Source organism: Macaca nemestrina, chromosome 15 (assembly GCF_043159975.1).
Source record: "Macaca nemestrina isolate mMacNem1 chromosome 15, mMacNem.hap1, whole genome shotgun sequence".
NCBI classification, from domain to species: Eukaryota; Metazoa; Chordata; class Mammalia; order Primates; family Cercopithecidae; genus Macaca; species Macaca nemestrina.
The window spans coordinates 101,266,814-101,289,089 of NC_092139.1; the positions used below are offsets into that span (position 1 = coordinate 101,266,814).

Sequence of the window (22,276 nt, forward strand, 5' to 3'; positions counted from 1 at the left end):
TGACGTGACAATGTCCTCTGGTTTCCAGGCCTCCTTCATCACCCCTTTCTTACATCAGCACGGGAGGTTCGGCCATCAGGGATGAACCATCCCACAGCCTCAAATCCACATCCATGACCCCTTTAACCCCAATGACCTTCACCCCACCTTGGACACCTATTCCCAGTACGAGAAACTGGACTTTGGCTTCATATAGAATCTAATTTTCTCAGAAATCCTACAATTATGGGCTTGCCATATGAATACGACTCTCAGAGCCTCATATCACTCTACCATTCCTCTTCCTCTATGGAGGGTCCCTTTGCCCTTGACTGTCAGGCTCCATGCCGGCCCCCACCAGGGTTCATCTGAACCATCACCCCACTCTGCTCTCATCTCCCCTATATACCCTACCCCCACACTCAAAATGCAAATTCCCAACCCAGATGGGTGCTACAGTCCCAGCCTCTGCTCTTATACCTGCTTCCAAGAAGAAAGAGGAGGGGAGATGAAAGAGAGGAATGAGAAGCATCACGAAAGCTAGTATGTAGTGAGCAAATGATGACATTCCAGGCACTGTGCTTAATATTACCAGATTTCAGGCTCACAGTTGTATGAGACAGGTACAATATTATCATTTTAGTATCACAGATCAGGAAACTCAGGCTTAGAGAATTGGGATTTGAATTCTGGAACAGATTGTTTTTGCTGTTTTCTGAGACAGAGTCTCACTTTGTCACCCAGGCTGGAATGAAGTGGTGTGATCTCAGCTCACTGCAACCTCCGCCTCCTGGGTTCAAGTGATTCTCCTGCCTCAGCCTCCTGAGTAGCTAGGATTACAAGCACCCACCACTATGCCCAGGTAATTTTTGTATTTTTAGTAGAGCTGGGATTTCACCATGTTGGTCAGGCTGGTCTCAAACTCCTGACCTCAAGTGATCCACTCACCTCGGCCTCCCAAAGTGCTGGGATTACAGGCATAAGCCATTGTGCCCCGCCTGGAACGGATTCTTAACCCTGGTGGTACATCAGAAACACTCAAAAGATTTTGAAGATATACTCTGTGCCCCAGGCCCTCCATCCCTCAGACCAGTAATTCACAGTCCCTGATGCCCAGGAGCTTCACATGCTCTACTGGAAGGCAGTACTTCTCAACCAGGGACAATTCACCTCCCTGTCCTCCAACCCTCAGGAAATCTGCCATGCCTGGAGGCAGTCTTGGATGTCACTACTTGGTGGGTATGGGGCGGGGGACAGGGGGATGCTACTGGCATCTGTGAGTAGAGGCCAGGGATGCTGCTAAACATCCCGCAATGCACAAGACAGCCCCCAAAACAAAGACCTATCCTTCCCCAAAGGTCAAGAGGACTGCTGTTAGAAAACCCTGTATGAGGGATGAGGGAGCAAAATGAAGCAACATGAAGCGATGTCAGATCGCTCTGGGTTTTCTGGTACCTTTTTTTTCAGGCTAATTTATGCATATTTTAATTTCTCCACCTGTAAAAGAAAGAGAGCACAGCTTATCTCTGGATGATATCTGTAAAAGACTCAGGATGAAAGATTATAATGCAGATGTAACTGTCACCATTTCAATCATGAGGGAAATGAATAGGAAAACGCCTGCACGTGGAAGACATAACTGGGAAGGGGATGAGAATGGGGAAAAACACGCTGAATCAGGCGCTTCAGAATCGCAAATATTGAAACATACGGCCTCAGAGATATCAAACTTTGTCTTGGCTTCAGGGTTCAGGGACTTTTTAAAACAGACCCATTAAATGCAAGCACAAGCATGCACATTCTCAAACACTTTACATAATTTTCCAATCTCTTTAGTTTCATCGAATACACCTGCCACCATGAATAAATGCATCATCTGGAGGCGGAGCAGCAGGGCCCTGCTACCCGGGAAAGCAGAAAATCACAGTGGCATCGACTATGCTCTTAGAGGAGTTTTGGGTGGTGCAAAATTTGCGGTTACAGAAGTGAACCATGAGTGGGGCAGGGGTTGGAGTGAGAATGGGGAGAGTAGGGAGAAAGATAAAATGATCCTTGAAAGAATGGGGTCACAAAAATGATTTTGTCCTATGACTTTAGGGCTTGAAGCTATTAAGTTCAGTTTTTAAGTTTCTTGGTGTGGTAGATTAAAAATGGTTACAACTACTCAACATTCCTCCTATCAAAGGGTGGGGTCTTGGTTCATGCCTGTGGCTCACTCTGAGAGGCCAAGGCGGGCGGATCATCTGAGGTAAAGAGTTCGAGACCAGCCTGGCCAACATGGTGGCACACATCATCACTGCTGGCTAATTTTGCTGGGTGTGGTGACTCATGCCTGTAATCCCAGCACTTTGGGAGGCCGAGGCGGGCAGATCACCTGAGGTCAGGAGTTTGAGACCAGCCTGGCTAACACGGTGAAACCCCGTTTCTACTAAAAATACAAAAAATTAGCCGGGCGTAGTGGCACGTGCCTATAATCCCAGCTACTCAGGAGGCTGAGGCAGGAGAGTCGCTTGAACCTGGGAGGCGGAAGGTGCACTGAGCCGAGATCTCGCCATTGTACTCCAGCTTAGGCAACAAGAGTAAAACTCTGTCTCAAACCGCACCCCCACTCAAAAAAACCCAAAAACCAAAAAACAAACAAACAAACCAAAGGTTGGGATCTGAATGTCAGAATCACTGACCACTGGTCCTTGCACTAGGCCTTCCTCTCTATACCCGCAGTTATGGTCATGCTTTGCTTAACAACACAGATGGCCGGGCACGGTGGCTCACGCCTGTAATCCCAGCACTTTGGGAGGCCGAGGTGGGAGGATCATGAGGTCAGGAGATCGAGATCATCCTGGCTAACACGGTGAAACCCCGTCTCTACTAAAAATACAAAAAAAAAAAAAAAAAAAAATAGCCGGGTGTGGTGGCGGGCACCTGTAGTCCCAGCTACTCGGGAGGCTGAGGCAGGAAAAAGGCGTGAACCCGGGAGGCGGAGCTTGCAGTGAGCCGAGATCGCGCCACTGCACTCCAGCCTGGGCGACAGAGTGAGACTCTGTCTCAAAAAAAATAAACAAACAAAAAACCACAGATATCTTCTGAGTAGCCTATCATCGTCAGGTGACTTTGTCTTCCGAGCAACTTTAGAGTGCACTTACACAACCCTAGATGGTATAGCCTTCAACACACAAAGGCTATATAGTAGAGTCTATTGCTCCTAGTCTACAAATGTGTATACATGATACTGAATCCTGTAGACAACTGTAACACAATGGTGAGTACTTCTCTCTCTTAACATAGAAAAGGTACAGTAAAAATATAAGAGAAAAAAATGGCGCACCTGTATAGGGTATTCATCATGATTACAGTTCCCAGAAATGGAAGTAGCTCTGGGTGAGTCAGTGAGTGAGTGGTCAAAGAATGTGAAGGCCTGGGACATTCTAGTACACTACTGTGTACACTTAGTTCATAAACATGGTATACTTACACTACACTAAATTTATAAAAAATATTTTTCTGTCTTCAATAATAAGTTAAACTTAGCTTACTGGAACTTTTTTACTTTACAAATTTTAAATTTTTTTTAACTATCTCTGTTTTTAAAGAGATGGGGTCTTGCTATATTGTCCAGGCTGGAGTACGGTGGTTATTCACGGCCATGATCACAGCACACAACAGCCTCGAACTCCTGGGCTCAAGCAACCTTCCCGTCTCAGCTTCCAGAGTATCTGGGACTATAAGTGCGCCCCACTGTGCCTGGCTCTTAACTTTTGGACTCTTTTATGACAACACATGGTTTGAAACACAAACACCTTGTACAGCTGTATGAAAATATTTTTCTTTATATTCTTATTCTATAAGCAGTTTTCTATTTTAAAAATAATTTAAGTTTTAAAATTGTTTTGTTAAAAACTAAAACACAAACACACACCTTAGCCTAGGCCTATATAGAGTCAGGATCATCAATATCACTGTCTTCTACCTTCTTACCTTGTCCCACTGGAAGGTCTTCAGGGGCATTAACACACACGGAGCTGTCATCTCCTGGGATAATAATGCCTTCTGAAATACCTCCTGATGCCTGAGGCTGTTTTACAGTTAACTTAAAAAAAAAAAAACATAAGTAGAAGGAATACACTAAAATAATGATAGTATGATAAATACATACACTAGTAACAGCCATTTTTTATCAAGTATTATGTACTGTACATAATTGCACTGTAGTTTTATACAAATGGCAGTGCAGTAGGTTTGTTGACACCAACATCACCAAACACGAGTAATGTGTTGCATGTGATGTTAAGATGGCTATGATGTCACTAGGCAACAGGAATTTTTAGTTCCATTATGATCTGATGGGAGCAGTGTGGTATATGCAGTCCGCTGTTGACAGACGTCATTAGGCAACATGTGACCGTATAGACGTAACACTCATGTTTCTCTGTCACAAAGTCCAGATGGAGGATGATCTGATGTTCTCATTTGCCCCTCCAACTCACTCTCTACCCTTCTCCTAATTGTCCTATGTCTGGAGAGTCTGGCCTTTTGTTTAGTTTTTTGAGACCGAGTTTCTATCTGTCGCCCAGGCTGGAATGCAGTGGTATGACCTCAGCTCACTCCAACTCTACATCCCATGTTCAAGCAATTCTCTTGCCTCAGCCTCTCAAGTAGCTGGGACTATAGGCATGCGGCCATCATGCCCAGCTACTTTTTGTATTTTTAGTAGAGATGGGGTCTGGCCAAGTTGGTCAGATTGGTCTTTAACCCCTGGCGTCATGTGATCCACTCACCTCGGCCTCCCAAAGTGCTGGGATTACAGGTGTGAGCCACCGTGCCTGGCCAAGTCTGACCTTTATAGGCCAAGTTAAGTGGGCTCCTTTTGCCTCAGATTTCGGGTTGAGTTTGGTCACTGGGAGGCACCAGTGGGGGTCTCAGAGGTCAGATTTCCCTGGCTTCTGTCAGGGGCCCGATCCCACAGTTCCAGTCCTTACTGGGTTCCTTAACACCTTCCTGCCTGTGTATTGCCTCCCCTCAGCGACCTCTTGGCCCCTCCTGGAACCATTTCGGCCCCTGAGCATGCAAGCTGCAACCTGCCAGGACCTGCCCAACACTGAGGACCTTTCCTCAGCATCCCACGTATCCTGTTGGCTGGAAAGAAAGCACAGAAGACTTTCAGCCATTCATAGATAATTTCTGATCCCTAAAGGAAACGGCACCAATGTAACCAACTTGAGAATTTATACATTTTATACTTTTTAAAAGTTTTACAAAGCTCTTGAGTAATGAACCATAAAAGCTCTTTCTAAGGCAACGCTAAGGCTTCCGCTCATTTCTTGTCATCCTAGACATGGTGCCCAGCACACCTTGAATCTTGCAGGCTGTACCTGATGATACAGGGAAGGTAGTGCAGAACTGTGAACTGGGTTCATTCCTGACCCCGCTGGGGTCAAGGGATGACCTTTGTCTTAGAACCTGCACAAAAGATTCATAACATTGATGTTTTTAGAGTTGCCAGCGTTCCAGGCACTGTGCTGGGCTTGGAGGAAATAAAGGTACATTTTAAGACAATCCCCATTCCCCAAAGTCAGGTGCAGAGACAATATGATAGCTAACCAGGAGATCCCACAGGAGAATGAGAACGATCCTACGATGGCAAGCTCCGTGTCTTTGTATCCCACAGTGGCCAGCATCACCCAGATAGAGACAATGTAGGGAGAGCATCCTGGAGGAGAAGGCATTTCAGTGACTACACAAGAGCAACTGGTGATATCAGGGCCAGCCTGGATTTGTGACTTTGTGCTGGTCAGGCTCTATGAAAACCTGAAAAACAAAGTTCTCCATGCTCTGCCTCCCAGCAAGAAAGAATCCCCAGGGGGCAGTTTTTCACACACAAATACAGGGAAAAAAATCATCGTCCCAGAAGAAATTCACACCAAACTAACGGATGCCAGGCAAGCTGTGGCCCTGGCACAAGCCTTCAACACCCTGTCAGCCCTGCTTCTCTTGCCCACAGGGCCTGGTGCCCCCTTCAGGCCATTCTGCCTGGGGGCACGATTCAGTTAAAGCCTCTCCTATCAGAGAGACTGAGGGAGTGAGAGGTGAAACCCATTTAAACTTGGGCATCAGGTGTGCTATGGAAAGACAGGCTCAGCCCAGATTCTGGATGGCAGCTGCAGACTTTTGGTGGGGTTGAGGGGGACAGGCAAGACCTCCCAGAGGACAGATGCTCTGAGAGCTGGGGAGAAGCAAACAGCTGGGGTCAGACAGGCAGCAGCGAGAGTCGGAGGCAGGTGCAACGTAGTGTGAAAATCCCGCAACAAGAGTAGAGAGATCTTGATTGGAGCCACAACCTCAAAGCTAAGTGGCTGCGTGACCTTGGAAGAGTTATTTAGTGTCCCTGAGCTTCACTTGCCTCATCCGTAAAATGGAGATAAAAATAGCTACTGATTGGGTTGTGTGAGGATCAAACAAATGAGTGCAATAAAGTATCCCTAATAAATCAATTCTTATTAATGTTTCCTGCATGAACATACAGCACAAGACGCTGTTCAGAGTCCTCCTGGTTTGACTTCATCATCTGTATAACGGGGGACATAATCTTAAAGGGCTTGTTGAGGACACAGAGTACGTGGCTCTCCAACTCCAGTATGCATCAGAATCACCGGGGGGGGGGCTTGTTAAAACAGAGTGCGGGCTATTCCCCAGTTTCTGATCCAGGATCTCTGGAGTGGGGGTCTGAGAACAGTCTGCATCCAGGTGACATTGCTGCTGCTGGCCCAGGGACCACACTTTGAGAACCGCTGCTCTAGCAGAAGCACTTCGAAGAGACTCTATAGTAAAAACTCAACAGATGTTAACTGTGATTATTTTGAGAGAGTATGAGGGTGTGCAAATAATCTATTTCCAATTCCTCTCAAGTAGAGGGCACCACTTTTCTTCACTTGGGTAAGACAAGGAAGGGCTGCGTTCTTCTTACAGCTACTACCACGTGTCCCAAGGCCTTGGAATTTGTTACTCTTTTCAGGGTGAGGAAAAATGGAAAGAGATGAGAATGGGTGCAGGCTTCTACCTAAGCAATTTCTGAGAATGACCATATGGTCTAAGAAGGATGTGTGTTTGGAGTTCTGAGCTAAGAATCCTAGGCCAAGCGTGGTGGCTCACGCCTGTAATGCCAGCACTTTGGGAGGCCAAGGCAGGTGGGTCACAGGTCAGGAGTTTGAGAGGAGCCTGATGAAGATGGTGAAACCCCACCTCTACTCAAAAAATACAAAAATTAGCTGGGCGCAGTGTTGGGTGCCTATAATCCTAGCTACTTGGGAGGCTGAGGCATGAGAATCACCTGAACCCAGGAGGTGGAGGTTGCAGTGAGCCGACAGTGCGCCACTGCACTCTAGCCTGGGTGACAGAGCAAGACTCTATCTCCAAACAAACAAACAAACAAAAAGAATCATGGAGTGTCCGAACCCCGGCCCATTTCCTAGGATGCAGATGGTACAGGGGAACGAGGCCCTTTATTTTTGGTTAAGTAATGGTTGCAGGGTGGAGACTGCTAAGTGAAAACACATTATCAACTGCATGCTTTTTACAAATGGTAGCAGTTCTGCTGTTCAGCCTGCGGTCACTGGTCCACCCCTGTATGTAAGTTCTCCACAAACCCTGTCTCCTTCACTGGCTCTGAGTCTCTTCTTCAACCTCTCGAACATGGTGTTGTCCTTATTGGAGTCAACAGGGGTCCAGTATGATACAGTAGTGCCAGCTAAGTGATTTGGGGAAAATTATCTAACCTCTTGGATCCTCAGTCACTGCCTCTATCGAACAAAGGATTTAGAATTTCTATACAGCATTTTCCTAATATCCAGGTTTTTCCCAAATTCAAGCTGAAGAAGGTAAGACACAGAGTGGTTAAGTAACTTGCCCAAGGTCCGAGGGCTCAGCCAGTCCATGACGAAGTGATGGGTTGAATTCACGGTCCTGCTGTTAAGCCTGCAGTAATGGCCTCAATAAAACACATATGTACCTATTAACATTTTAAAAACATATGGCAAATGTGCCCTCTCAAATCAGCTTACAAACCTCCAGGATTTGGGACACCACTGATCTAAATCTGTCTACTCTAAATGCTGAACCACGGATGCAAAGACAAAATTATTTCAATTATGCAGAAAATGGAAGTAGATGTACCTCCTGGCTTTGTAAGCCAAGCCTTCAGGGGCTCAGCAAGGAACAGGTGTGACCACATGGGTTCCAGGGCCTGGTGTGAGAACAGGGAGTCTCTGGGTGTCCCCTCCATGGACAAGGCACATAAATGGATGATGAATGAATGAACCATCTGGGATTTTCTATCCTGCATATCCCAACCTGCTTTAGGATTGACTTGTTTGTGTTATGAAGAGCATAGCCACCTGAGAAATCAGAAACCCAAATTTTACACAGAAAACATATTAAAGGATGAGACCAATTTTGGGGTCGGTGAAGAGAAGTGTAATCGATACAGGGAGATCCATGTCTGTGGTGGGTGGGTTATCTAACAACAATCCAATACTGATCCATCATGGGAGCCTCTGGAAGACAGGCCTGGTCCAAAAAGTCCACACACATTAGCCAGACAATCACTCAACAATGATCATTGTAGCGCTATGCTATGGTCATGCTAGATGACTCATCAAGCTTTCTTGCTTTTAGAATGTGCCTTCATTCTAGAATGCTCTGCCCCTTCACCTCACCTATCCAACTCTTCCCCACATTTCAAGACATAACTCCACCTCTTGGGACCTCAGTTTCCTCATCTATAAAGAGGAGTAAGAAATGTGTCAACTATTTATTTTAGAGACAGGGTCTTGCTCTGTCACCCAGGCTGGAGTGCAGTGGCACAATCATGGCTCACTGCAGCCTCAAATTCCTGGGCTCAAGTGATCCTCTCACCTTAGCTTCCCAAGAAGCTGGGATTAGAGGTGTTCTCCACCATGCCCAGCTAAATTTTGTATTTTTTTTTTTTGGAGAGATGGGGTCTCGCTAAGTTCCCCAGGCTGGTCTTGAACCCCTGTGTTCAAGTAATCCTTCCACTTCGGCCTCCTAAGGTACTAGGATTACAGGCATGAGCCACCGTGCCCAGCCCCATGTTGGGCAAATTAACTGAGATGACTCGCGTAAAGGGCTTAGAGCCTGGTACCTTGTAAGTAATGGGTATGTATCAGCAATCATCAATAATAATAACAATTATAGTCTATTGTAAGCAGAAGGTTCTACATTTAAGATCTGAGCCCAAAATTTCCTCAAATGTTAGGCATTAAATTCTTTTCTTCTTACTCTTTCCTCTACCTTCAAGTAAGGTTGGGATAGTATTTTTCCCATCATTGAAAGGAAGGTCTTCAAGGTACCCAATTCCCTCTGTTCCATCAAATGCTGACACTGCCTGTCTCCTCTCCCCAGATTACACAGGAATGAGGAGGTGAGACACCTGACTCATCATCTGGGCTGTGGTTGCAACTTTGTAACCTTAGGCAAAACCCTTTCATTGTTTTTAAAATGAGAGAGTTGCATCTTTACTTGTTGTTATTCTCAGTGGCACAATATCTAAAATAAATTTTACAAGAAAGCACAATATGCAACAACAGAAGGCTACTCTGAGGCCAGCAGACAAGGGGCTGGCAGAGATATGGTCCCTTGCTTTGGCCATAGTGTGGGAGCCAGCCTCCAAGACTGTCCCCAAAGATCCCTGCCCCCAATTTTCATGCCCTGTGTGAAAACCCTGCGCCTATACTGTGTCAGAGCTGGGCTGTAGGACCAATGGAATTCAGTAGAAGTAATGGTATATGACATCCGAGGCTAAGTTATAAAAGTCATTGCAGTTTTTTACTTCTTCTCCATTTAAACTGCTTACTCTGGGAAAAACTAGCTGCTATGTTATGAGAACACTTGAAGGAAATGAGAACTCCAATCATGTGAGTAAACTACATGGATGCAGAGTCTTCAGCCCCAATCAAGCCTTCGGATGACTGCAATCCCTGATGTCATCTTAATTGCAATCTCTTTAAAGATTGAGAGTCATAATCCCCAACCAAGCTGCTCCCAGATTCCTAATTTTCAGAAACTGTACGAGATAATAAATGCTTGACATTTTAAGTTGTTAAGTTTTGAGGGTATCTGGCTGTGTAGCAATAAATAACTCACATACAGGGAGGGTACCTAAGGTGCCCTGAAAACAACTGCACGAGACAATACCACCAGGTTCCTTCCAGCTATAACATCCCCTAATTCCAGGGCCTGAAATTTAAAGAAGACATTTTTATTTTTGTGGATTTACATCCTTGAAGAAGCCCCAAAGAAGGCATATGAAGCTAATGAAATGTGAGCCTAAATGCTATGATAGTATCCTCCAACAGCAATGTGGGATATGGGAAGATAGCTGGCAAATCCCCTCACTGCTCGGTTATCATGTAAAGTCCATGAAGATACAATAAAAAAGGAAAGAAAAAGTGCATCAAAATACTGTAGGGTTAGTTAGGACCCAGAATATACAGGTGAGAAGCATCGAGTTTTATAAACATGTTGCCTCCAGCAAATACCAATGTCCCACTGAGCTAAAAAATACATCCATAGTCTGGAAAATAATTTAAAACATTCCAATTTCTTTTAGAAGAACAGACAGATCTTTGCCTAAACTCACTGAGGAATGATTACCTCGCGGGGCTGCTAAAGCCCCCAAGGTGAAAGATGATCCCCATGACTAGTGACCCTAAAGTCTGCAGAGGTGAGGCCCCTGTGAAAAACACAATAAGGATCTGGGCTCAGCAGCTGATGAGAGTCTGGGTCCTACAAGCTCTAATTCACAGAGCTTCAGTGCAATGGTTCAAAGAACAGGTTTTAGAATGAAACTGCCTAGGTTTAATCCCAAGCTCCACCTCTTGCTGGCTGTGTGACCCTGAAATAACGACAAAACCTTTCCTAGCAGTTTTCTAATCTGTCAAATGAAGAAAGTACGTTGTGTGAATTACATGAGATATTTTATGTAAAGCTCTAGCATGATGTCTGATACATTTCAAGGACTGATTAACTGTTATTACTATAATACATTACTACTGAGAAATGAAGTTCAAAGCAAGGAGCAGAAGGAAAAACAAGTACTTCCTTAAGGAGTGGTCTGACATCAGAGGGTAACATGCATTAACTTTCCATAATAACAATATCCATTGTGTCAGTTCTTAAGTACATCAACAAATTCCTAGATATTACTCTCACTGAGAGATGGGTATGTGCCGAGTGGGCTTTTATGACCATTTCAACTAACAGAAAACACTATCAGCAGAAGTGACACTGTGTGGCTTCTGAGGCCAGGTCATGAAAAGTGCTTCCTTTCTGCTTTGCTTACAGGAATACTTGTAGTTAAAGCCTTTAGCTGCCATGTAAGCAAGCAGCTGACTACCTAGAGCCGCCATGTTGTGAGGAAGCTCAAACTAGCCCATGCAGAGACCACATGAGGACCTAAGTCTAAAAGAAAGGGAGGCTGGGTGAGCACCCACTGTTCCAGCATTGTACTGTTCCAGCTCCAGCCACACACTAATGCCACCTGTATGAGGGACCCCATACCAGAACCACTCAGCTAAGCCCTTCTGAAATCTCTGACCCACAGAAACCATGAGAGCTAATAAAATAATTGGTGCTGTTTTAAATCATTTAACTGTTAGCTGATTTTTCAGGTAGCAGTGGAGAAGTAGAATATTTATAATGAGTATATGTGACACTCCTACACAGTTAGCTTCCTCTGCCTCCACCTCATTTCATCTTCACAATTGCACTGGGAAGAACATGTTATTATTTTCATTTTATAATGATGAAATAGACTCCCAAAAGGTAACTGAATTGTCTAAGGTCACAAGACTAATGAGTAGCAAAGGAAAGTCTCCTGTTCAGGAATCTAATACTAGTTCCAGTGACTGTTTTTTCTTCTGTACAATAGCTGAGTCCCAGAATAGACCTGAACTGGAAAGGCAAGAAAAATACACATATCCATACACACATGTGAATGAGTGAAGATCAAAGGGGATCATTCTGCTCCAACTTCTGAGGCACACAGAGGCCAGGCCATCACTGAAACAGCACTGCCCAGGCAACAGAAATAAGCAAGAGTAAGACAGGCAGCTATTTGAAACACACATAATTACCAAATGATAAGAGGGCAAAGGGACTGATGAGGGCCCGTTGTTCCTATCACCAGACAGCTCAGCTGACAGCCTTGGCATTGTGATAGAAGAGTTTTCAGAAATGCTTTTCGGAGCCCAGAGAAGTTTCAGCAACACCCACAGATGGTGGCAGCATCCCTGGTTACGTGGCCCTGTACCGTGACAGGATGTCAAGATGAGCTTCAGCACTTGGAACCAAAAAGCGCTGTGATGAAGAGAGTTTCTATTTTGACTCCACTGACTGACATTTCTTGTCTGCCTCTATGGCTTTTTCATTAAAATCCTTAAAGACACCAAACGATGGAGACAGAGGAAGCGTACTGCTCATGGGCAGGAGGCCAGCAGCTTGCGGAGAGTGTGCTTTGAAATATGGCTGCAGCAGGCCAAGACTTTCAAGCGCGTCTACTGGAGCTTCTGAACAGGACCAGGGGTTTATCACAGAAGAATTCTACCAAAAATAACTTTTTAAGAATCTAAGAAGTTAACGTGATCAGTAAACACAAAGAAAGAGAAGAAAAACAAAACCTAATTCTTAGGTGCAAAAGACTAGAAAATAAGTTATACTAAAAGTCAACGTGGCTGCCCAGGCAGACACCCAGCTAGCTGCAGGAATTTTTGTTCATACCCTGGTGGAGGCTGGAATCCCAGCGAGACATAACCGGTCACTCCCCTGGAAAGGGGGCTGAAGGTAGGGAGCCAAGTGGTCTCACTCAACAGGTTCCACTCCCACAGAGCCCAGCAAGCTAAGAACCACTGGCTTGAAATTCTCCCTACCAGCACAGCAGTCTGAAGTCTACCTGGGATGACTGAGCTTGATGGGGAAAGGGGCGTCCGCCATACTGAAGCTTGAGTACGTGGTTTTTCCCCTCACACTGTTAACTCTGACTGTGCAGAATTCACTACAGCATGGCAAAGCACCTGGGGCCAGACTGCCTCTCTAGATTCCTCCTCACTGGGCAGGGCACCTCTGAAAGAAAGGCAGCAGTTCCATTCAGGGGCTTAGAGATAAAACTCCCATCTCCCTGAGACAGAGCACCTGGGGGAAAAGGCAGCTGTGGGTGCAGCTTCAGCAGACTTAAACGTTCCTGCCTACTGGCTCTGAAGACAGTAGTGGATCTCCCAGCACAGCACTTGAGCACTGCTAAGGGACAGACTCTGCCTCCTCAAGAGGGTCACTGACTCCTGTACCTCCTGATTGGGAGACACCTCAAACAGGAGAGCTCCAGATGGCATCAGGCAGGTGCCCCTCTGGGACAAAGCTTCCAGAGGAAGGAGCAGGCAGCAATCTTTGCTGTTCTGCAGCCTCCACTGGTGATACCCAAGCAAACAGGGTCTGGAGTGGACCCCCACCAAACTCCAGCAGACCTGCAGAAGAGGGGCCTGACTGTTAGAAGGAAAACTAACAAACAGAAAGCAATAACATCAACATCCACAAAAAGGATGCCCACAAAAAAAACCCTATCCAAAGGCCATCGGCATCCAAGATCAAAGGTAGATAAATCTACGAAGATGAAGAAAAACCACTGCAAAAATGCTGAAAATAACAAAAACCAGAATGCCTCTTCTCCTCCAAATGATTGCATCTCCTCTCCAGCAAGGGCACAAAACCGAATGGAGAATGAGTTTGACAAATTGACAGAAGTAGGCTTCAGAGGGTGGGTAATGAGAAACTCCTCCGAGCTAAAGGAGTATGTTCTAACCCAATGCAAGGAAGTGAAGAACCTTGAAAAGAGGTTACAGGAAATGCTAACTAGAAAAACCAGTTTAGAGAAGAACATCAATGACCTGATGGAGCTGAAAAACACAGCATACACAAGTATCAATAGCTGAATCAGTCAAGCGGAAGAAAGGATATCAGAGATTGGAGATAAACTTAATCAAATAAAGCGTGAAGACAAGATTGGGGGGGGGGGGGGGGGAAGAAAACGAATGAACGAAGTCTCCAAGAAATATGGGACTATGTGAAAAGACCAAACCTACATTTGATTGGTGTACCTGAAAGTGATGGAGAGAATGGAACCAAGTTGGAAAACACTCTTCAGGATATTATCCAGGAGAACTTCCCCCAACCTAGCAAGACAGGCCAACATTGAAATTTAGGAAATACAGAGAACACCACAAAGATACTCTTCCAGAAAGGCAATCCCAAGACATAATCATCACATTCTCCAAGGTTGAAACAAAGGAAAAAATGTTAAGGGCATCCAGATAGAAAGGTCAGGTTACCTATGAAGGGAAGCCCATAAGACTAACAGTGGATCAATCTGCCAAAACCCTACAAGCCAGAGAGTAGGGGCCAATACATTTTTAAAGAAAAGAATTTTCAAACCAGAATTTCGTATCTAGCCAAACTGTGTTTCATAAGTGAAGGAGAAATAAAATCCTTTACAGACAAGTAAATCCTCCTGAAGCATTTTATCACCACTAGGCCTGCCTTACAAGAGTTTCTGAAGGAAGCACTAAATATGGAAAGGAAAAACTGGTACCAGCCACTGCAAAAACATACCAAATTATAAAGACCAATGACACTATGAAGAACCTGCATCAACTAATGTGCAAAATAACCAGCTAGCATCATGATGACAGGACCAAATTCACACATAACAATATTAACCTTAAATGTAAATGGGCCAAATACCTCTGTTAAAAGACACAGACTGGCAAATTGGATAAAGAGTAAAGACTCATCCGTGTGCTGTATTCAGGAGACCTATCTCATGTGCAAAGACACACATAAGTTCAAAATAAAGAAACTGAGGAATATTTACCAAGCAAATGGAAACCAAAAAACAAAACAAAACAAAACAAAAAAACAACCAGGGAATGCAAGCCTACTCTCTGATAAAGCAGACTTTAAATCAACAAAGATCAAAACAGACAAAGAAGTGCATTACATAACGGTAAAGGGATCAATGCAACATGAAGAGCTAACTATCCTAAATATATACGCACCCAATACTGGAGCACCCAGATTCATAAAGCAAGTTCTTAGATATCTACAAAGAGACTTAGACTCCCACAAAATAATAGGGGGAGACTTTAATACTCCATTGTCAGTATTAGACAGATCAACTAGCAGAAAATTTACAAGAATATTGAGAACTTGAACTCAGCTCTGGACCAAGCAGACTTAATAGATATCTACAGAACTCCCCACCCCAAATCAACAGAATATACATTCTTCCCAGCACCATAAAGCACTTATTCTAAAATCAATCACATAATTGGAAGTAAAACACTCCTCAGCAAATGCAAAGAAAGGAAATAATAACAAACAGTCTCTCACACCACAGTGCAATCAAATTAGAACTCAGGATTAAGAAACTCACTCAAAATCGCACAACTACATGGAAACTGAACAATGTGCTCCTGAATGACTACTGGGTAAATAACGAAATTAAGGCAGAAATAAATAAGTTCTCCGAAACTAATGAGAACAAAGACACAACATACCAGAATCTCTGGGACACAGCTAAAGCAGTGTTTACAGGGAAATTTATAGTACTAAATGTCCACAACAGAAAGCAGGAAAGATCTAAAATTGACACCCTAACAACTAGAGAAGCAAAGGCAAACAAATTCAAAACCTATCAGAAGACAAGAAATAACTAAGTTCGAGCAGAAACAAATGGAAAAACATTCCATGCTCATGGATAAAGGAGACAGAGACACGAAAAATCCTTCAAAAAAAAACCCAGTGAATTCAGGAGCTATTCTTTTGAAAAGATTAACAAAATATATAGGCCACTAGCTAGACTAATAAAGAAGAAAAGGGAGAAGAACCAAATAGACACAATAAAAGATGATAAAGGGGATATCACCACTGATTCCACAGAAATACAAACTACCATCAGAGAATACTATAAACATCTCTACACAAATAAACTAGAAAATCTAGAAGAAATGGATAAACTCCTGGACATATACACCCTCCCAAGATTAAACCAGGAAGAAATCAAATCCCTGAATAGACCAATAACAAGTTCTGAAGTTGAGGCAGTAATGAATAGCCTACCAACCAAAGAAAGCCCAGGACCAGATGGATTCACAGCCAATTCCTACCAGAGGTACAAAGAGGAGCCGGTGTCTTCCTTCTGAAACTATTCCAAACAACAAAAAAGAGGGATTCCTCCCTAACTCATTTTATGAGGCCAGCATCATCCTGACACCAAAACCCGGCAGAGACACAACAAAAAAAGAAAATTTCAGGCCAATATCCCTGATGAACATCGATGGAAAAATCCTCAATAAATACTGGCAAACCGAATCCAGCAGCAGCACATTAAAAAGCTTATCCACCACTATCAAGTTGGCTTCATCCCTGGGATGCAAGGCTGGTTCAACACACAGAAATCAATAAATGTAATCCATCACATAAACAGAACCAATGACAAAAACCACATGATTACATCAATAGATGCAGAGAATGTCTTCGATAAAATTCAACACCCCTTCATGCTAAAAACACTTAATAAACTAGGTATTGATGGAAAAAATCTCAAAATAATAAGAGCTATTTATGACAAACCAATAGCCAATATCATACTGAATGGGCAAAAGCTGGAAGCATTCCCTTTGAAAACCGGCACAAGACAAGGATGCCCTCTCTCATCACTCCTATTCAACACAGTATTGGAAGTTCTGGCCAGGGCAAAGAGAAAGAATTAAAGGGTATTCAAACAGGAAGTAAGGAAGTGAAATTGTCCTGTTTGCAGATGACATGATTGTATATTTAGAAAACCCCATCTTCTCAGATCAAAACTTCTTAAGCTGATAAGCAACTTCAGCAAAATTTCAGGATACAAAACCAATGTGCAAAAATCACAAACATTCTTATACACTAATAACAGACAGAGAGTCAAATCATGAGTGAACTCCCATTCACAATTACTACAAAGAAAATAAAATACTGAGGAATACAACTTACAAGGGATGTGAAGGACCTCTTCAAGGAGAACTAAAAACCACTGCTCAAGGAAATAAGAGAGGACACAAACAAATGGAAAAACATTCCATGCTCATCGATAGGAAAATCAATATCATGAAAATGGCCATACCATCCAAAGTAATTTATATATTCAATGCTATTCCCATCAAGCTACCATTAACATTCTTCAAAGAAACAGAAAAAACTACTTTAAATTTCATATGGAACCAAAAAAGAGCCCGTAGAGCCAAGACAATTTTAAGCAAAAAGAACAAACCTGGAGGCATCATGCTACCTGACTTTAAACTACACTACAAGGCTACAGTAACCAAAGGAGCATGGTACTCCTACAAGGCTAGATTAACCAAAACAGCATGGTTCTGGTACCAAAAGAGATATATAGATCAATGGAACAGAATAGAGGCCACAGAAATTAACCGCACATTTACAACCTTCTGATCTTTGACAAACCTGACAAAAACAAGAAATGGGGAAAGGATTTCCTATTTAATAAACAGTGCTGGAAAAACTGGCTAGCTATATGCAGAAAACTGAAACTGGACCCCTTCCTTACATCTTATATAAAAATTAACTCAAGATGGATTAAAGACTTAAACATAAGACCTAAAATCATAAAATATCCAGAAGAAAACCTAGGCAATACCATTCAGGACATAGTCATGGACAAAGACTTCAAGACTGAAACACCAAAAGCAGTGGCAACAAAAGCCAAAATTGACAAATGGGATCTAATGAAACTAAAGAGCTTCTGCACAGCAAAAGAAACTATCATCACAGTAAACAGGCAACCTACAGAATGGCAGAAAATTTTTGCAGTCTATCCATCTGACAAAGGGCTAATATCCAGTATCCACAAGGAACTTAAACAAATTTACAAGAAAAAAACAAATGACCCCATCAAAAAGTGGCGAAGGTATGAAGAGACACTTCTTAAAAGAAGACATTTATAAAACCAACAAACATGTGAAGAAAATCTCAGCATCACTTCTCATCAAAGAAATGCAAATCAAAACCACAATGAGATACCATCTCATGCCAGTTAGAATGGTGATCATTAAAAAGTCAGGAAACAACAGATGCTGGAAAGAATGTGGAGAAATAGGAATGCTTTCACACTGTTGGTGGGAATGTAAATAAGTTCAATCATTGTGGAAGACAGTGTGGTGATTCCTCAAGGATCTCAAATGAGAAATACCATTTGACCCAGCAATCTACTGGATATATACCCAAAGGATTATAAATCATTCTACCATGAAGACACATGCACATGTATGTTAACTGCAGCGCTATTCACAATAGCAAAGACTTGAAACCAACCCAAATGTCCATCAATGATAAACTGGATAAAGAAAATGTGGCACATAAACACCATGGAATACCATGCCGCCATAAAAAAGAATGAGTTCATGTCCTTTGTGGGGACATGGATAAAGCTGGAAAACATCATTCTCAGCAAGCTAACACAGGAATAGAAAACCAAACACCGCATGTTCTCACTCATAAGTGGGAGCTGAACAACGAGAAAGCATGGACACAGGGAGGAGAACATCACACACCGGGACCTGTCGGGCGGTGGGGAGCAAGGAGAGGGAGAGCGTTAGGACAAATACCTAATGCATGTGGGGCATAAAACCTAGATGATGGGTTGATGGGTACTGCAAACCACCATGGCACATGTATACCTATGTAACAAACCTGCAAGTTCTGCACATATATTCCAGAACTTAAAGTTAAAAAAAAAAAAAAAAAAAAAAGTCAATGAGTTCAAGGTCTGAATTCCTATATGACTATTTTATTTTTCAAGGAACACAGGGATAAAGAAAATTCATCAATCCTATGTGCTGCTCCTTAAAGCTGTGGTTTCCTTTTGTTGTTTTGTTTTGTTTTGTTTTTTCAGATGGAGTCTCACTCTGTTGCCCAGGCTGGAGTGCAATGGCATGACCTCAGCTCACTGCAACCTCTGCCTGCCAGGATCAAACGATTCTCCTTCCTCAGCCTCCCAAGTAGCTGGGATTTCAGGTACCCTCCACCATGCCCAGCTATTTTTTCTGTATTTTTAGTAGAGGCAGGGTTTCACCATGTTGTCCAGGCTGGTCTCCAACTCCTGACCTCAGGTGATCCACCCACCTCGGCCTGCCAAAGTGCTGGGATTATAGGCGTGAGCCACTGTGCCCAGCCTAAAGCAATGGTTTCCAAACAATCTCTCCTATCTTAGAATCATCTGGATATATTATTTTGTTAAATACCCATATTCTCAGGTGCTACTCCCAGAGATTCTCAGTCAGTAGATCTGGGGTAGGTCCCATGAATATGCATTTTTGATACGTAATTCAAACACTCAACTAAATTTGAGAACCAGCCATGTGATAGACATTGTTCACTGTGACCATAGTAACAGAATTCCAGAACGTTCCAAAAAACATGGCTTCCTTGAGTAAAATCTATCTGTTCCAGGGTCTCTTGGACCTAGGTGGCAGCTGGTATCCCTGTAACTAAGTTGTGTCAATAGGATCTAAAAGGATCTGAAGTGTGAAATTTCCAAGATATGTTCTTTAAAGAAAGTGGTATGTCCCACCTTAACACTTCTTTCCTGCCAGCTGGAATGTGGACAAAATAGCTGAAGCTCTGACAATCATTATAGGTCATGAGATGATCTTGGGAATGTCAATCAAGTAGGCTGGGGTGAAAGACAAAGAAATCCCAAATCCCCAATACTGCCATCCCTACACTGATGGCCTCCAGACAACTTAAACACAATGAGAAAGAAGATGCAAACCTTGCTTAAGCCAGTGTTAGCTGAGATTTTTGATAACCTGCAGTGAAATCTAAGACTGACACAACTAACTATGTTAGAGTTTCCCTCAAGTTCCAATATCTATTGTCACCACTGAAATAGTACAAGGCAGGAACTTGATTTTTTTTTTCTTTCTTTTGAGATGGAGTTTTGCTCTGTCACCTAGGCTGGAGTGCAGTGGCAGGATCTTGGCTCACTGCAATCTCTGTCTCCTGGGTTTAAGTGATTCTCCTGCCTCAGACCCCCAAGTAGCTGGGACTACAGATGCGCGCCACCACACCTGGCTAATTTTTGGTATTTTTAGTAGAGACGGGGTTTCACCATGTTGGCCAGGATGGTCTCGATCTGTTGACCTTGTGATCCTCCCAGCTCGGACTCCCAAAGTGCTGGGATTACAGGCGTGAGCCACTGCGCCAGGCCCAGAACTTGATTTTAACCCACAGTTTGCAAATGAGGAAACTGAGCCACAGAAAAGTGATCTCACTTGCTCAAAGCTACATAGCTATTAAACTAGAAATGGGGCCAGGATTTAGACTCACAACTCCCAGCTTCAAAAGTCAATGGTCTTTGGTCTACACAATTGTGCAGGGGACTCCCAAATGACAATGAGTATTTCTCAGAAAACTGAATGAAACTCCTGGCTAGAGAGATTACAGAAGGAAGAGAAACCTCCCCACAAACACAACTCATTTTCTCTCCTTTAGGCCTTCTTTTCCCCTTTTCCTTTTTTATTTTCCCCCTCCTCGATTCTTATTTGTTCTTTAGGTTCTACGTCATAGTAGTGTAAATACACTTGGGGAAAAAATTTGCTTGCTTTGGGCCATCTCACCTGGGTAGCAGAGTTCCCATCCAAACTAACCCTTTCTTAAACCAACACCATGGCAGTGATCTGCTAGCAGAGAACCTGAAAGAAATCAAATATGCCTTCACCAAGGCAAGAACAGAAGAAATTAGGGACCTCCCCAGACCAGCCTAGATTAAAGGAATTTGTAAACGTGGCAGAATGCCCGTTTTCATACATAGAGATATTAAGTAACACAAGCCACTGACAGTGGTTGTCAAAGACTAAAGGGCAGTGGGCCTGGCATACAGTCAGGGCTGAATAAATGTGCAGCATTTATCATGTCCTGACATTTGTATTTGTTTATTTGTTTATCATCTCTCCCCCTACCTCCGATGACAGAATGTAAGAACCAGAGGGAAGGGGGTTCTGTCTTTTTTATTGTTGCTGTTCACTGCTGTTTCCCAACACACAAAACAGAGTGAGATGCCAAACACGAGTGCAGTATGTTTGCTGAATGAATGGATAAATAAATGAATGATGATGATGCAATAGAACCACCTCCTTGCCTGGGTTCTCTGGGCTTGGCTGAAAGACCAACTCACAATGTCCTGAATCCTGCTATGACGGATGTTTGTTTCACATCGTTCCTACTCATATGACACATTCCTCTTTGGATAACCTCTGTCGGATGTCCTCTACCTCTCTACCAATCCATACTTCAACCAGGCTTGAGAAATCTGAGAAATGCTCCTATCCTCAAGGGCTCTCCTTGTCCTCCTCCCTCATCACTGAACTTCCAAAGAACTTAGTCTACATCACTGAGGAAGCCATTTTTTAGTGACATTGGATAGTATCAGCAATATTACTAATAATCCCGTTCACACGAAGAGCATACTACAGTTTGCAAAGCGTTCTCTCTTTAGGGAGTTTGAAGTCTAACCACTCTTTGTTCCAGAAAATGGAATAAAGAAACAGCAGGTCCTATCTGTGTTTAAAAATAGTAAAAGCTAACCATAATTTTGAAAATATACTATGTACTAGGCGCTAGTCAAGGCTTTATATGGCCATCCTGTTTAATTCTCACAAATACTTCATGAAGCAGGTATTATTTCCTGAAGTTTACTGATGAGATACCTGGAGTTCACAGAAGTTACGCAACTGGCTCAAGGGAGCTCACTGCCTAAACCACTAAAGCTGGGATATGAATTCAGTCTTGCCCGTGTCTCAAAACGCCTTCCTGTGAATAGGCATGCCCTAATTCGTCTCCACCACGAGAACTGGAAATAGTGGAGAATGAGTGTATGTGTGTTCACTGCATATAGAAGCATGGATGCAGGTATTTGACGAAATAGAGGACAATAAATACCCACATTTCCAAAGAGCTGCTAAGAAAGAAAGCATACCCTAAAAGGGGAGAAGAGATATTAAGCTATAAGAGTTCAAATTACTGCTTTAGATAAGGAACAAGTCTGTGGTTCTGAATTGGAGAGGTTGTTTATACAGTGAAGTCATAATAAGGTCTAAGAGAACTGCCCAACTGGGCCACATAACTCCGGGTGTACCATTCACACTATAGTCTAAGAAACAGGGGCCTACAGGATGACAGC

At 43.3% G+C, this 22,276-nt stretch overlaps 1 protein-coding gene across 7 annotated transcripts in view; it reads right to left on the reverse strand.

The window, feature by feature from the left end:
* LOC105493993 (LARGE xylosyl- and glucuronyltransferase 1) overlaps positions 1 to 22,276 on the reverse strand; it is a 634,501-nt gene that overhangs the window by 340,902 nt on the left and 271,323 nt on the right. The window contains exon 1 of one of the 7 annotated variants that reach the window (XM_071080485.1): positions 3,955 to 4,111. The exons of the other annotated variants lie outside the window; for them this stretch is intronic. Within the exon in view, the coding sequence (XP_070936586.1) occupies positions 3,955 to 4,005 (51 nt within the window). The 5' untranslated portion in view covers positions 4,006 to 4,111. Of the gene's footprint in view, positions 1 to 3,954; positions 4,112 to 22,276 lie in introns of those variants that run through there. 7 annotated transcript variants of the gene reach the window in all.